The sequence below is a fragment of the Delphinapterus leucas genome, chromosome 17 (assembly GCF_059928025.1).
Source record: "Delphinapterus leucas isolate spDelLeu-1000000601 "Yukka" chromosome 17, BTC_Dleu_Yukka2, whole genome shotgun sequence".
Lineage (NCBI taxonomy): Eukaryota > Metazoa > Chordata > Mammalia > Artiodactyla > Monodontidae > Delphinapterus > Delphinapterus leucas.
This window is the reverse complement of record NC_143145.1, coordinates 56,893,201-56,910,664: the sequence shown is the minus strand read 5'-3', so window position 1 is coordinate 56,910,664 and position 17,464 is coordinate 56,893,201. Positions and strand designations below refer to the sequence as shown.

Sequence of the window (17,464 nt, the reverse complement as noted above, 5' to 3'; positions counted from 1 at the left end):
AGAATAATATGAAATGTTTATTACCTGCTTAGAGACCTGAATAATGCTCCTGTATATAGCATTTGCTTCTGAAAATCTAAACATGAGGTTTAAAAGGTAAGAGATTATGGTCAGGTGGGAAGGTCTTTTTTACGAAGTCATGTAGGTGAGGTGACCCAAAAGAGGATACTGATAGTTTGAGATCAAAACTTAAAAGCTAAATGAATAAATAAACCTTATCAGCTATTTGATTTAAATAATTGGGAGAAATGAGTTTTGAACAAACGTAGTGGGACTAGAATTTTCAGTAGGTCATGTAGAGATCTCTAGTCCTGTTCCTACACCCTGGTCACAAAGCCCAGATACTAGAAATAACAGAAGTGCTTGTGTGAAGTAAGGAAGGCTTTCAAATCACACTCAGTGGTTTAAATGCAGAGATTGAATTAGGTTAACAGTTTGAATTAAAACAACAGCAAAATTCAGCTGTAAATATTCCATTTAAAGATTTTTTTTTATTTTTAAAGGCAGAAATAATGGAAAATAATGAAAATCTGAACATTTAAAATAAAGCAAGCTACCTAAAAGAACTAAATATGAAGAGTGATCTGGATTGTTGTTTCACTGGTTTCAGCAGGCCTCTCACTGTTGTGGCCTCTCCCGTTGCAGAGCACAGGCTCCGGATGCGCAGGCTCAGTGGCCATGGCTCACAGGCCTAGCCGCTCCGTGGCATGTGGGATCTTCCCACACCGGGGCACGAACCCGTGTCCCCTGCATCGGCAGGCAGACTCTCAACCACTGCGCCACCAGGGAAGCCCCTCAAGGAGTTTTTTTAACATCATTTTGTTTTGTATCATTGTATCAAAAGTATTTTTAAATGTTTGATTCTTCGAAAATTAGTAATGCCTCTGTCCAAAGTATATAAGTTGCTTTCTGTTAACCAGAAGAGGTGACTTATCCAGTATTCATTGAGTATCTCTTATTATTAGGCAAGGCAGTGAGAATTTGAAGGTATAACTTGGAAGTGATTATACCCTAGCCATGGAAAAAAATTAATGAAACAAAATAATTGACAACAATACCAAGTATGTAACTAAATTTTATGTGGTTGTAGAAGTTTAATGAGATAGATGGAGATCAGAGAAGCCTAGAACAGGAGTTGATGTTATAGAGGAGGATAACTTCAGCCAAGCCTTACAGAGGGATAAGTGGATAGGAGGTGGAAAGGAAGATGATCTGTTTGGAGGAAGAAACTATACTGAGAAGATGTAAGATACTAGATCGATTTCTACACATATTCCCAGTGGAAAGAGATGATCTTTGCTGCATATTTTACCATAGAGTTGGGCTTCATATATTTCTGTTTTCTGATGGTTGGTTTTTTTCTTTTCTAAGCAGTGTATTTTTGTACTTTGTGTGGGTAACAGCTAGAAGTAATGTTTTATATCCTTTATTATAAAGAAAAAAGGTTATTACTCAGAGCATTTATAAGGAAATGATCTACAGAGGCAAAATTTATACTTAGGAACTATTTTAAAAGGTACACAATTTTAGAAGTCCTTTTTGGAAATATCACTGATAAATATTTCATATATATGACATAGTATGCAGTTGTTTCAGAGTTGTGTTTTGTAACAGACCTACATCAGTAGGTGGTTTGATTCCAAGAGAAAAAAGTCATTTATTTAAATTTACATTGGCATTTCTTATATCACTAGTAATAATGAACATTTTTGTCTTTTCTTCCTACAGGTTGAATTTGAGTGCATAAATGAAAAAAAGAGGCAAAAGAAGAAAAGCTACAAGAATTCAGGTGTTATCAGTGTGAAACAGTGTGAGGTCAGTTTCTCTTGACCACTGATAGTGTAATGAGATCACATTTCGAGTTCTTCTAAACAAACAGTTTGTGTGGACAGTTGAAAATTACATGAGCAGCTGGGCACCTTTAGGGAAAAGAAGAGAATAGGAAATAGTAGAGAAATCTTCCAAGTAACTTTGCTTCCAAGGTTTGACAACTTTTTAGCAAAGGACAAAGAATATCAAAGTTTTTCATTATCTTAGGAAATATAAGGCACCGTTGGCATTTTTCCAGCACATTAGTGGAAATGGCTTGACTTAGTGCATCTCTCCTGGTCATTATTTCAAGATGAGATGTTATGAGTGAAGGGGAAAAAATCCAAGAGATTTCTTATAAACAAGTGGGAGTTTTTGTTTTTGTTTTTAATCTTGCTTATTATACTTAATTAAAGCTCTCAACATATTAGACTCATTATTAGTTTCTTAAAACTTACAGTGTGTGTATTTCATCATTGGCTATTAATATTCTAATCTTCACATTGCTATAATTATCTTGAAGTAAAATCTTACAGATTCATGACATGTAGGGGCAGGGTGCCTTAAATTCAAATGCAGGGGTGTTTTCCATATGTTTATATCATGTGCTGTTCAGTTTATAGATGGTTAAAAATATATGCCAGGGCTTCCCTGGTGGCGCAGTGGTTGGGAGTCCGCCTGCCGATCCAGGGGACACGGGTTCGTGCCCCAGTCCGGGAAGATCCCACATGCTGCGGAGCGGCTGGGCCCGTGAGCCATGGCCGCTGAGCCTGCGCGTCCAGAGCCTGTGCTCCGCAACGGGCGAGGCCACAACAGTGAGAGGCCCGCGTACCGCAAAAAAAAAAAAAAAAAAATGCTGGAGAGCTATTTGCTTTTCTTATGTAGTAGGAGAGTTTTAATTTTAAGTTTACTATTTGTTTTTAGATTACAGTGGAATGTACATTCCTTGACTATATCATGGGAGGATGTCAACTGAATTTTACTGTGAGTAACACACTGAATTTTTCAAAATAGGGCTGTAACGTGATTTTTTTTTCCCTCCATTTTGCAGTGTTCCTTCTTTCACTGCCAAATTGACTTTGTGATGAAATTTATACAATCTGTTGAGTATGGTCTCCTCAGAGAGTTTGTTTAGGTTCACCCTGAAGCTTTTGGCCTTGTTAAATATTTTCTCCTGCAAGAAAGCAGATATGTACAAATCAGTGATTATCCTGCAGTAATTTAAATAATAAAAAGCATAATCAAACAAACATACAAAAAAAACAAGCCCTATGCCTAAAGCCATGGATGTAATAATCCATGATTTAAGACATCTAGAAAAATAGGGGTAGTGGGTTGCTTCATGCTGTGGCTTTAATTGTTTAATTGTGTCTGGAAATACCCATAGGCTCAGGCATTTGTTAGGAAATGGCAGTAGCAGGCTCTGGGATGAATGTTTCGGTCTCAAAATTCAATGTTTGTGTTTTCCTGGACATCAAGCAAGGGTGTCCCTGCCTTCATCTCAGTAAGGGCTGCAATTTTGTTATTTGGCAGGTGGGTGTGGACTTCACTGGCTCCAATGGTGATCCAAGGTCTCCCGACTCCCTTCATTACATCAGCCCCAATGGTGTTAATGAGTATTTGACTGCAATCTGGTCTGTGGGACTGGTCATTCAAGATTATGATGCGTGAGTATGACTCCAACACATAACTCCCCAGAAAGGGCAGTTTCTGTATCGTCTGCTGGTTCTCTGATGTAGTTGATGGGATAAGGATGCTGGGGAGGAATAGCTTTCTCCCTAAAATTTCTTGTCTTATCTTTTCTATTTTTCCCTTTGTGACAGTCTTAGTTAGTGTTTGACCTCTAATCTCTGGCTGTGATTAGTTATAATGTATTATATATAGCTTGCTTCTTTAACAGCTGACTGAAGTTGGCAAGGCTTTTAGTTTCTTTGATCTGGTTTCCTTGGGGTTTACTCATTTGGGATAAGTTATCTGTGTAATTGAAGTCCGGAAGACACATTTTGTAAACACTCATAGATGCTATTTCTTAACATGTCTATTTCCTTGGCAGTCATTGTCAAATTATTTTCTTAATGGTGATTTTCAACAAGTGTTGAAGGATAACTTGACATAATTGCTATAAAATATTTTGAATAGATTCTCAATGGATAGATTTTGAATAGATTTAAATAGGTCTTCTTGAAGGTTTAGTAAACAATAGGAAAAAAATCCACATTATTAACTTTTTGTTCTCAATCTATTAGGGCACAGTAAAAATTTTCACCTATTATTTTATGATAAAAGCCCTTACATATTTGATGGAGCTTTTCATTAATTTGTTATGACATTTAAAGAGATGAAATTTTCAGGCAAATGCAAACAAGTCTACAGCAGGGGTAGCAGTTTCAGTATCAGCCTAATAGAATTTAAGACAAAATTCATTAAATATAATTTAAAAATTACTTTATAGGACACCTTATTATATAATCCAAAATGAAAATATAACAGTGGACACGTTTAGTAACAGACTATCAAAATATTTCAATTGAAAATAGCTAGAAATATAATAAAAATTTCAAAATAACACAGTTGTAATGGGACTTAGATAAAAAGTAGAAAATTTACAGGGTTACTTTCTCAGCCTGGTTCCTGGAAGGTAAAACAAAAGGTTAACTAAAAAAAGTTTACCACATGGAAATTAAAAAAACTCTTAAGTAGTTCTTAGATCAGAGAGGAAATCAAAGTGTAATAACAGACTATCTAGAAATAAAGGGTAATGAGACGACTGTACATGGTCCTGTCTTTATAGAGGAAAATTTCTGGCTTTATGTGTTTTATTTTTAAACAAGAATTGAATATAGAATGAACTAGCTTTTCAACAGAATAAAATTAAAGAATAGGAAGAAAAATATAGATATTGCAATAGTAGGAGATTCCGTATACATGTTAGCTATTATGTGTCAGAGAAAATTTTAAATCCTTTTTATATGGTATTCATCAAATACTCATACTTAGCTGTGAAGTAGGTGCTGTTATCATCTTCATTTTACAGGTGAGAAAACTGAGGCATAGGTGATAAAGTAACTTGTCCAGGGTCACTCAGCTTGTAACTGGCAGAGACAGGACTGAACCTGGGCTGTCTGGCTCCAGGGACATGCCCTCACAACTCTGCTGTGCTGTGCTTCCTCCAAACACACAAAATAATGACTTGGAAAGTCACCAAATTAATAAATTAAATGGAGAGATGATTCTTTGCAAGTTCAGCAAAGCTTAGGCAAACCTTTGGCAACACTGACCCCCCGAGAAAAAGAGAAAATGTGTAGAATATTAGTTATGAGACAGAGATTATAAGCATAAATTCAGAAAAAAATAAAAAATTATGTTAATGTTCTGTAAAAGCTTATGCTATTTCATTGAAAAATCTAGGTTAAAGGATGATTTGTTTCAGAAAGCTGTAAATTACCAAATTTGACTCAAAGAAGCAGAGAACCTGTATAGCCCAGGAACCGTGGAAGGAATGGAGTAGCTGGTCAAAGAGCCTCTCCTCACGAAGGCACCGGCCAAGACAACCTTCATACATAAATTCTACCAAACCTATGAGGAATGAATTCAAACCTGAGAGAATCAAGTGAAAAATATTAGAAAGTGTGAGAGTTTAAAAGGTGGTCAGATACAACATAAAATAAAAAATCAACAAGTTTTCACTAACCAGCAAAAACCAAATGAAGAAATTATAGTGGATAAAAGATCACAATTCATAATGCAAAAAAAAATGAGAATGAATTTAGTAAAAGGTCTAGGATCTTTAGTGAGGAAAAACTACAGAATTGTACTGAGGGACAAAGAAGGAAACTTGTTTAAATGGAAAGATATACCACGATTCTAGATAGGCAGATGTCACAATGATGTAAAATATAACATTTCTCCCTATGTTAGTCAGTTTTAATCAGAATTGCAGTGAAACCCTGACAAAATGATTCCTAAAATTTTCTAGAGGGTAAAATGAATCAGAATAGTCAAAAAGTTTTTCAGGGAAAAAGAATGAAGGGGAATTTGTTCTAGCAGGTACTAAAATTTATTTTAAAGCTATATATATATTTATATATATATAATTTAATTTAATTTTTTAGTGGTTTATAACTATATCAGTTTCATATATACAGTATTATATATTAATTGAGTATGGGACTAGTACATGACCAGTAAAAACAAGTAAGCAGTCTTGAAATAGACCCAAAAGTGTATGTGAATTTAGTATATGATAGAGATGGCATTGGGGGGGAAAGGGGTTGTAACAGCTGTCAAACAGGACAGGAACTGGATTTGGATCCCTGACTCATACCTGTGTATGTTAGGATACTATTCTGTATAGACTATAGACAAAATTGCTGAAATGGCTACCCCAAAACAAAGTGGTTTTGACAAAATAGAGGTTTATGTCTCTTTCATGTTGCATCTCTAGAGGTAAGTAGTTCAGGACTGAGAGGGCAGTTCTGCCTTTTATAGCTTCCACCCTGGGTCCGAGGCAGCTGCTATGATTCTCATCCTCTCTAGCCAGTGGGAAGAGGACCAAGGAACTGAGAATGCATGTGCTTTCCCTTTTAGAGTGTGATTGAGAAGTGGCTGACAAATCATTCTACTCACACCTCCAGCCACCTAACCACTGCCAGCCCAGAGAAGCCAGAGTACAGCTAGTGTGGTTGCCAGTAGCCCAGGGGATCCATAATTAAAAAGGAAGAGAATGGATACTGGTGTAGAGTAGCAGTTTCTGCTTCATATCCTACTCCAGATGAATTTCAAGTTTAACATCAAAAGCAAAGCTTGGAAGTTCTAGGAGAAAATATATATGAATTGTTTATAATCTTGCAGTGAGGACAGCCTTTAAGCAAGACAGAGAAGGCAAAAATCATGAAAGAATTTTTATGTGTTCACATTTATTAATATTAATAACTAAAAAAGGGAAGATATTTTAAACAAAGTTAAAGACAGACTATCAACCGGGAAAAATATCGTGACATATAAGATATAGGTTCTATCCTCAATGCAAAAAGAACCATTAAGAATTAATATAAAAAAGAATATCCCTAGTAGAAAAATTAGTGTAATCATTACAATGTTTTATAATGGCAAGACATAGGGTGTCTATCATTTGGGGGAGAATATCTATACAGTGGAATACTTAACAGCCATTCACATGATGTTATATATTCTGGTCCATAATTATCTCTAAACACTTGGGCCAAATATTCATATATTTTGCTGCAGAAATGTGAGAGTTTTACAATGTATGGCATTTGTACCATGTTTCTGTAGCTATAAATGTATGAATATTCATATTAAGTGGCATAAATAAAGGCTATAGATAACTTCATGTCAGTTGAGGTCAGGTTTTGCTGCCAAATGAGTGTTTTTGTAAACAAGTGAAAAAACTTGTGCATTTTAAAACTTTACGGATTTATTTATATATTTATTTAGTGAAACGATAAACTGTATAAATAAAAAAGAGTATGTTATAAAATATTAATATAAAGTCCATTTTAATAGATATAGAGAGACATTTTTCTCCTTCAATGCACAGAAAAATATTTAGAATGAGAGTTGCCAAATATTAACATTGGTTCTAATTGTTTTATATTTTTCTAAGATTTCAAATTTTTAGAAAATAAGCTCATATTGGTTTTATTATGAATAAAGATAAAAATGACCTTTTTCTTTTTTCAAATTTTCTTTTCAGTGATAAGATGTTTCCAGCTTTTGGTTTTGGAGCTCAGATCCCACCTCAGTGGCAGGTAAGAGGAACTCTCATTGCGAAGCTTTGCCTCCTAGCAAAGCAAAACAAGCCTCATCAGTCCTTCTTTCATCTTTTGACAGGTTTCTCATGAATTTCCAATAAACTTTAATCCGTCCAATCCCTACTGTAATGGTAAGTTAAAAATAAACATGAATTTTTAAACTGAAAAAAGCTACTCAAATTTCCTCTCTAGGTTTCTTTTTGTGACATATTGAATTTTCTATCGTGTAAAGTAGTAGAATTTTGCCCCAAGTTGGTGGTTAGCATGGTAATGATAATAATGCAGATCACTATGATGATGATGAAGATTGCAGACTAAATTCTTCTACCTTAAGAGTTTTACTAGAATAAAAGATTCTCAATCTTGAGGGTAGATCCATAAGAATATGCATATTATTTTCACATATAAGTTGATTTTAAAATAAACCTTCAATGAAGACAGGTCATTCAGTATACAGATGCTTTTCTCAGATTAGCAGTTAACTCTCTTTGAAGAAAAAGTGTCTAGCATCAAATTACTTGTTACACAGGGTTCTGTAAGGAGATGGGGTGGGCTAAAGAAACACAGAACTAAGCTCCAAGAGTAGCTTCCCTTTGTGTGGAAAACAGGGATAGGCATTTCTTTCATTTCACTTTTCTGTTTATCCCTCAAATATTCCAGAGCCTCTTCCTTTTTGCCACATTGAGCAATCAACCTAAAATACCAAATCTCCCACAAAAGTATGTAAGACTGAACAGTTTGGAAGAGGAAAAGATATAGGGGCAGAGGCATAAAATTGTAGACAATAAGCTAATTTTCTGCAAAGGGTCATTTTAACAATTATAAAACAGAAGAGAGTGTTCTTTCCTTCCCTTCCTAAATAATATTCATAAAGTAGAAGAGCATGACCATTTTGTTGGGAGTAGTTTGTATTAGGATTTTCTCCTTTTTTCTGAAACTCTTTTCTTGTACTAATTCAGTGTTCTTTTATGCACTTTCAGTGGCTGGTTGTGACCTTTTGTATCCCTAGGCATATGAAACTGGGAATATTTTTCTTTTCAAGAAATGTGCTTCATGCTTATGATGAAATTGGAACAATTTTTGGAATTTGTTGTAATTAGATTTTATTTATTGCAAGTAAATATGGATGACATACCATGGGATAATTCATTTTAGAAGTTCATTTACTCTGTGAGTAACATGAGCCCATCTTTGGGCTGCCACCAAGCAGAGCTTTTCTGCTTTTGGTTTAGTCTGGAAAAAACAATCAATTTGATGTTAGACAGAGGAAATACTACACAGAAAAAATACAGCTTTATTTTAAGACAAGGAAGTTTAATCCTGTTTTCCTAATTAATCATCCACCTTAGTTGCCCAGAAAGAATATGTCTAACTTGTTCCCTTGATGTAATGGAAAGATTTTAGCATAATTTAGTTTTAGTTGAGGAATGGAAAGCAATTGATGTTTATGAAGAAATTTAATTAACAGTTTTGTATACCTTGAGATTGAAAAGCAAGCTAGATGATAAAAATGGAAGAAAATATTACTATTGCTGTGGTTATGGGTTAAATTTTTCTATAGCATATATCATTACAGTAAGATCCTGCTGCTGGCCTATGTTAATATTATTTTTGTAACTACTGGACTGACTAACCTCTAGTTCCAGCCTCACCTTATGCATGTAAAATCACCTCTACGTATAAATTAGTTACATTCTCAAAGGTTGTTCATAAGACCACTTATTCCTAAACTCAAAGTGCCTAAGAGGAGTTTATTGGCAAGTGGAGAGACTTGGTCTTGTGAAGCTTTTAAACCAAGTATATGCTTTTCCTCCTTATTGATCTATGTCCTGCTGGACATTTTTTAAGCAAGAGACCTGTTTTGGTTTACATTAAAAGTCTTTTAAGATTTTCTTATTAATCTTAGCAAGGCACTCTTGGGAATTTCTAGGATTTCTAGTCTCTTACTTACATCCCAGACACTCTGTTGTGTATTAGGGGCAGATTCATCAGCAGTGCTTTAATCAGGAATGCCATTCAACTTTTGATAGGTTGTGCTATTGTAATCAACAGCCTCTAAATCTCAGTAACTTGTAATGACAATAATTTATTTCTTGCTCACTTTACAAATCACTTGGTGCTTGGCTAGACTGCTGCGCTGCTCTGTTTCTACTCATTCTGGGTCTCGGGCTGTCTGGGATATGCTGTTCCCATGGCAGAGGGGAAAAAGCAAGAAAGCTGGCAAAAACAGGCCGTGATTCTTAAAACATCTGCTTAGACATGGATGTCATATCCATTCATATGCACTGGACAAAGCTAGTCAAATGGGCCTGCCCAGTCTTCCATTACATAATGCCCAGCAGGCCTAAGGTGCACCCCATAAACAAATGCTTTAGTGTTTCTGCAGCGAAATGTGATAAATAACCTGGAAGTGAATATTTGCAATTAATAGAGTCTACTATACCATGCTTAACCTTATATGATATTTCTGTAGAACCTCTGGTCATATATGCAAAAGTTTTTCCATTTTTTCAGTTACGTTTTCTTACCTTGTCATCAGTTGTATGCTGCAGCATCTCTTGTATGGTTCTTTTTCCATCAGTCTTATTCCCAAAACATATCAAAATTAAGCAATATAACAACCCTACTTTAGACTAACGAATAATTTGGCTGAGGTGAAAACAAATGCCTTCTAGTGGGGGAGAGTAAAGTTTATAGGGTTTTTTTGTGATAGAGCATAGCTATGGAGTTTTGTAATATTATATACCTTAGAGAACTCCTGAATATAGAACTTTTGACTGTTTAAAGCACTGTAAGTTGGTATATAAATTAAATTAGCCAGTATGGTGAATAGTAAACAATTAAATTGTGCTTGAGAATTTTTAATTCTGCTTTTTTTGTCTAGGAATTCAAGGCATTATAGAGGCATATCGGGCCTGCCTTCCTCAGATAAAACTCTATGGACCAACTAATTTTTCTCCAATCATAAATCATGTGGCCAGGTTTGCTGCTGCAGCCACACAACAACAGACAGCTTCTGTAAGTGCCCTGTCGCCAGGGGGCAGGGAGAATGTGGATTGGTTGTTGTTCCCAGAGCCATTTTTCTGTTTATTTGGTCTGCTGAGATACAAAGACAGGGCATGAAGCAATGATATATCATCCTTGGTTTGGGAGTAACATCTGTTGTTAAATTAGTGACCATTAAGAACAAGACAACAACTAAACAACCTGTATACTTCTAAGTTTTTTCTCTGTCTTTTGAAAGAATTTTCTCAGGTAGGTTCTCAAAAATTTTTTTGAAGTAGCCTTAGCAAGTTTAGGCTTCAGGAGACCTACCACTTCAGTTGCTGTTGCAAAATTACTTAGCATACTAAAGAAGTTTGAATTAGAGAGTCATTACCTGTTGGACCCTGGATACCAAACCCCACTCAGCTTCAGAATCCTCAGAAATAAGCGATAAGTACCTCATGCAGTTGTTGAAAGAGTGAGAGAAGATAGTTCATATAAAGTGCACAGTGCCTGAGTCAGAGTAAACACTCAGCACATGATAGCTACTATTATAAATCTTATTTCCATTTTAGACTTAAATGACCCAAAGGATGGAGTACAACTTTATGTAACATTTTACCACTCTCTAAAATGATTCATCAGAGATGATGGGATTGAGAGAAAGATTTCCCCACCTTGAACCATATCCATTTTTTAAAAAGTATGTTTTAGTTTGATGAACGATTCTACTTCCTCCGTATTTGATCTTTTAAGAACGGAGTTGCCACTTGCTCCCTTGATAGGTACTTTGACATATTCAGTACTTCAGTTAAATCAGAATGTTTCAGTGCTAACTGAAAGTTTAATCTCTGACATTTAGGTGTCTTGCTTCTGTGTATTTATGCCAGCCCTCTTTTGTGGTCTGTTGCACTTTTAATGAAACTACAGTTTTTGTATCAGTTAATTTCCTTGTCATCAGAGAATCTTAGAATATTTCATATAGATGGTATCCTGGGTAGAGACTGACAAGGAAAATGAGCAAGAAAGAGACTAAATGACTCATCAGGCTGGAGATGTCATTAACCATTGCTTTTTTTTTTTTTAACATCTTTATTGGAGTATAATTGCTTTACAGTATTGTGTTAGTTTCTGCTGTATAACAAAATGAATCAGCTATATGCATACGTATATCCTTATATCCCCTCCCTTTTGCATCTCCCTCCCACCCTCCTTATCCCACCCCTCTAGGTGGTCACAAAGCACTGAGCTGATCTCCCTGTGCCATGCAGCTGCTTCCCACTAGCTATCTGTTTTACATTTGGTAGTGTATATATGTCAGTGCTATTCTCTCACTTTGTCCCAGCTTACCCTTTACCCTCCCCGTGTCCTCAAGTCCATTCTCTACATCTGTGTCTTATTCCTGTCCTGCCCCTAGGTTCATCAGAACCATTTTTTTTTTAAGATTCCATATATATGTGTTAGCATATGGTATTTATTAGAGTCTAACCATTGCTTTTATTGTTGGGGAGCTCGGCTGGCTCAGTGGACATAATTGTCTTTCTTGGCAGCAATATTTTGTGCTCTTAATCATTACCGATGGCGTGATCACAGACCTTGATGAGACCAGACAAGCTATCGTTAACGCTGCCAAGCTGCCTATGTCCCTCATCATTGTCGGAGTCGGAGATGCTGACTTTGGTGCCATGGAGTTTCTGGATGGTGATGGTGGAAGTCTCCGCTCCCCGTTGGGCGAGGTAGCCATCAGGGATATTGTCCAGTTTGTGCCTTTCAGACAGTTCCAGAACGTGAGTACCACTCCTCCCTACTCTTCATGCACTCTAAGGTGTTTGAACACAGACCTTTGCCGGTCCATAACCAGGCAGTTGAGTAGGTGTCAGGGGTTGTTAGAGTGTGTGAATTTTCCATTTTAAGACCCTTGATTAAATTTGGCAGTTTTTTTTCAGGTTGTATACTTGTGTGCCTCTTGCAGTCCGTGTGATAAATTGTTTAAAAAGATGTTGTTGTGAATGTTTTAAAATATATTTTATCTTCACCTGTGTAATAACAGAAAAACTCTATTGAAGTATATGATGAATTTACCAAACTAGAAGTTGATTTGATGAAAATTGTAAACTGTTTTACCCAGTTTAATGGTAACATCTTGTAAAACTATAGGTCCAGAATCCTAACCAGGATATTGACTTTGATGCAGTCAAGGTCCATTATAGCAGGCTACCTCATGTAGCCCTTTTATAACCACATCCACTTCTTCCCACCTTCATTCCCTCCTTAACCCCTGGCAACCACTAGTCTGTTCTCCATTTGTATATGTTTGTCATTTCAACAATGTTATATAAATGGAATCATACAGTATATAACCTTGACACTGGCTGTTTTTCACTCAGCTTTATTCTCTGAGAGTCTTCCCAGTTGTTAAATGTATTCCTTTTTGTTGCTAAGTAGTATTCCATGGTGTGGGTGTACCAGTTTGTTTAACCATTCACCCAGTGAAGGACATCTTCAATTGTTTCCAGTTCTCATCTATCACGTACAAAGGCTGCTGTAAATATTCGTGTACAGGTTGTTGTGTGAACATAAGTTTTTATTTCTCTGGGATAAATACCCTGAAGTGCAGTTGCTGGGTTGTATGGTTGTTGCATTTTAGTTGTTAAAGAAACTGCTGAACTTTTCTGGCACAGTTATGTCATTTTACATTCCCACCAACCAATGTATGAGTGGGGGTGGGTGTGGGGAATGATGTGGGTGTGTATTAAAAAGGTGGTAATGTTAGGGATCTTTGTGATGATGAAACAGATCTGTATCTTGATTGTGATGGTAGTTACACAGATCTACCCAGATGATAAAATTACATAGAACTACACGTGTGCGCGCGCACACACACACACACACACACACACACACACACAAATGAGTGCATGTAAAACTGGTGAAATCTGAGTAAGTTCTGTGAACTATACCAATGTTGGTTTCCTGGTTTTGATATTGTACTAAAGTTATATAAGATGTTATCTTTGGAGGAAACTGGGTGATGGATACGTGGGACCTTTCCGTACTATTTTTGCAACTTCCTATGAATCTGTAATTATTTCAAAATAAAAAGTTAAAAAACTTAATACCAAGTGAATGAAAGGCCCACATTTAAAAGTTAAAGAGCAAAAAATTATCATTAAATGCCAAAATGCGGGCAGCACAAAAGTACTTGATAAATGTTCGTGAGCATACTCAAGCACTCTTAAGTAACATTGGTTTATTCCATGTTTCATGGACAGTACCTGAGACAAGATACAAGCTAGGAATTGGGAACTAACTGCTTTTTCCTAGTCTTTTATCAAAGTGCCAGTAAAAATTTGGTTGCTAATAAAATTGCTTTGATTTTGTTTTTTCACAAGGCTCCAAAAGAAGCGCTTGCTCAATGTGTCTTGGCGGAGATCCCCCAGCAGGTGGTAGGCTACTTCAACACATACAAACTCCTTCCTCCCAAGAACCCGGCTACGAAATGAAAGGAGCTCTGGTCGCCTGAGCAGAGAGAAGTCTTTTGTGCTGTGTGGAGCAATGGATTTCCCTCTGACCCCAAATCATGAATCTGTCATTTTACACACTTCTCACGAACCCCAGCATTTATGATGCAAACCTAGTTCTCTATGGATTATGTCTATTTAAAGCATTCTTTTTTACTTTTTTTGGAGGAAAGTGCTAACTTAATCTTTGCCCAATCAATTCAGTGATTGCTAGTGATTTACAGTAATTGCAGTGAGGCTATTTGGATTAGAAACTGGTGTGAGAAAAGTGGATTTTGTTCTTGTGGTTGTTTACTTTCATATGACGAAAATGTTGTTTTTGAATGTTTGTAAATAAGAAAGAGTGGAAAATTTTTGGAATGATGCGAAGGTTGCTGTGCTTTGCTCTAGGCAATATATGTTTTATAAGCCAATGTCCATGCCTGACAACAAGGGCTTCTTAAATTAGATGATATTGAATTTGTTTCTAGAACTATACTTAGTGCTATTCCATGGGATAAAACTACCTTTACTTGTGCCTGAATTTTGCTGCAATTTAGACATGCACAGTTCAAAACAGCATGCATCCTTATAGGACTTCATGAAAAGTACCGAATGGGAAGGAAAGGCACATATTCAGTTCTTAAAATTGTACAATCAACAAGTAAAAGGAACCTCATGTAAGTAAGCCATTTTTATTTGCCTTCCTAGATCTTTCTTTTTCATTATTGAATACCGTAAACATGGTCAGATTTGACCTTTTCATTGATTGTACGTGACACTCAGGATTCTGTATCTGCATTGATGATAGGTAGCCCTAGATTCAACATTATTAGATTATTTTAATTGGAGTTTGTTAAAATGGTTAGGATGGGTTTATCCAGGAAAACTGTAAGAACCAAACATATAAGGGGAAATTCAGAATTCTATTTCCTTTTAATCAATGAAAGACTTTACTTATTAAAAAAGGCAATGTTTATACTTTCCTTGTTAAGGTCCCATATATTGATTTGTACATTTGTGTAGATTCATTTAGATATTCTCTTTTTTTTTAAGTAACATTTTTAGTCTGATTTTTTTAAACTCATGGTAGTGGTTATTAATCAAAATCATATCTTACGTTTTAATAATGAGCTATTTCCTAAATCCAGAATGTATTGTATTAAGCATAAAACCTGTTATAACTTTAAAAAAAAATCCAGTTGCTGCATAGGATAGAGTGTGTTTTTATTTTTTTAGTAGAATTTTTTTCCTGATTTTTACCCTTTAGAACATAATACTTAGCAAACATTACCTTTTCAGAATAGATTCAGTAACGTTTTATTGAGGAGCTGTGTGCCAAGTACTATGCATATCTGTGTATTGGCCAGTCATCTTGAACAATTTAACATTGAGAATTACGTGTTTATTATGGATCTGTAAATGGATGCACCCTAAGCCTATCGGTCTTACTGAAAACTTGCACCACAGCTCAGGTCTCTTGTTCCCTGAAATGTCTGAAGCAAGTGAGCTTTCAGCCACGAACAGCTTTTGGCTTCTCAGAAACTGCTCATTGCCAAGGTCAGTCTGAGAGGGGATCTGCTCGCCACAGTGGTTGCCTAGCCCAGGTGAGCAGTTAACATTTTCCCACTTAGCTCTCCTCTGGATATGTGTTGTTAACCTGAAGGTACCAAACTAGTAGTCTGTTGCTCTATAGTATGTCTCATTAGTTGACAAGTCATCTTGACATCAGTTAGGCGAGAAAAGAACTGATGATTCTTCCAATAGTTCAGAGCCTTTGTTGTCTAAGATGTCCTAATTTCAGTTCTCTTTGTGTGCTTGGAAACAGCATATATATGTTACAGTGGTTTTCAGAATTTTTTTTTTAAACACATGAAGCCTTTAAAAGAAACGATTTACATATGTTCTCAATGTATGGTAAAACAGAAGTAGAGGTTTTCCGTTTGAAGCTGGGGCAGGGTCCACAGCCCCACTCACTGGGCCTTCTCCTCACTCTCGGGAACCAGGTCCTGGCAGCACCTGAGTCACCTGCACAGGACACCTGGAACCACTGGTCATGAGCATTCATTGTTTTTATTGGCCAAATAACAGTACTTCTGTCACCACTGTCACATTGATTTGTTCTTCATAATTTTATATTCTGATTTTAACCAGAATTGTTCCCTTTTGAAAATTAATTTTGTATTATGCATTCTTGATTTGGTTCATCAGTAGATGCTATTATTCATAAGACCTGTGATTCCAGCAACTTAGAGTAACTGATACCTTTTTGCAGTTTTGAATAAAAGCATTTATAATTTCTAAATTATCATTTTATAAAATTCTTATAGTTTCAACATTTTACCTCATCACATGCTGATATAGTATTGTTTTATATTAAAATAGTCCTTTTCCTTATTGTGCCACCATTCATTCAAGTGCCATTAGTTCTTTTTCTTTTTTTTGCCATTAGTTCTTAAAATGCATTTAAAGAAAAAATAAACAAGTTTACTTTTAACACTTCATATAAACAGATATATTACAAACATATATTAGGGTGACAGTGCCCTGGATAGATGTAATATTTCTCACATCTGCCTGTACTGAGAAAATAGCAATTAGCATGGTCATGTCACCTTGTGCTTAGAATTGAAAATTTTAAGATCATAAAAATTTAAAGTCAGATTAGGGATTTACAACTATCCGTTTTGGTAGTGCCTTAAGAGGCAGCCTTTCCAGAGTAAATTCAGGGCCGTGTTGCTGCCTCTGCCTTATTTGACATACTTTGCCTTTTTCATTTTGTAAATTTTCTGGAAAGTCATCTTCAGTCAATTTCTCCTAGTTTCTTTTTTTTTTTTTTTTTTGCGGTGCGCGGGCCTCTCACCGCTGTGGCCTCTCCCGTTGCGGAGCACAGGCTCCGGACGCGCAGGCTCAGCAGCCATGGCTCACGGGCCCAGCCGCTCCACGGCATATGGGATCTTCCCGGACCGGGACACGAACCCTTGTCCCCTGCATCGGCAGGCGGACTCTCAACCACTGCGCCACCAGGGAAGCCCTCTCCTAGTTTCTTTATGTGTGTGATTGATAGTCGTGGAAGTGGCACATAAGGTAAGCTAGAAGCTTGGTTGAGATCTCGAGAGACTATTTTATGCTTTTATGGATCTCATACTTAATAAATGTATAAGTTACTAATATATGAATTGATGTTAGATGTATCTTGCATCTGAATTTCCTTTGGATAAAATTATTTTGTGGTGTGAGACAATAGTGCCTTGTTTTCATTTTTATTCTTTCTCTAAATGTTATTCATTGAAAAGTTAGAAATAAAGTTAGTATTTTAATCAGCCTGTATTCCATATTTTACTGAATTAAACAGTTTGGGGTGTTTTATTATTTTATGGGATGTATTCACTTAAA

At 36.1% G+C, this 17,464-nt stretch overlaps 1 protein-coding gene across 9 annotated transcripts in view; it reads left to right on the top strand.

Annotated features, from left to right (window-relative positions):
* CPNE3 (copine 3) overlaps positions 1-17,391 on the top strand; it is a 45,824-nt gene extending 28,433 nt beyond the window's left edge. For all 9 annotated transcript variants that reach the window (XM_022554983.2, XM_089898999.1, XM_089898995.1 and 6 more), the window contains 8 exons: positions 1,729-1,815; positions 2,734-2,793; positions 3,343-3,476; positions 7,526-7,580; positions 7,663-7,714; positions 10,468-10,601; positions 12,119-12,355; positions 13,961-17,391. In XM_022554983.2, coding sequence (XP_022410691.1) covers positions 1,729-1,815; positions 2,734-2,793; positions 3,343-3,476; positions 7,526-7,580; positions 7,663-7,714; positions 10,468-10,601; positions 12,119-12,355; positions 13,961-14,071 — 870 coding nt within the window. In that variant the 3' untranslated portion in view covers positions 14,072-17,391. The remainder of the gene's footprint in view (positions 1-1,728; positions 1,816-2,733; positions 2,794-3,342; positions 3,477-7,525; positions 7,581-7,662; positions 7,715-10,467; positions 10,602-12,118; positions 12,356-13,960) is intronic.
* The last annotated feature ends 73 nt before the right edge of the window (positions 17,392-17,464 follow it).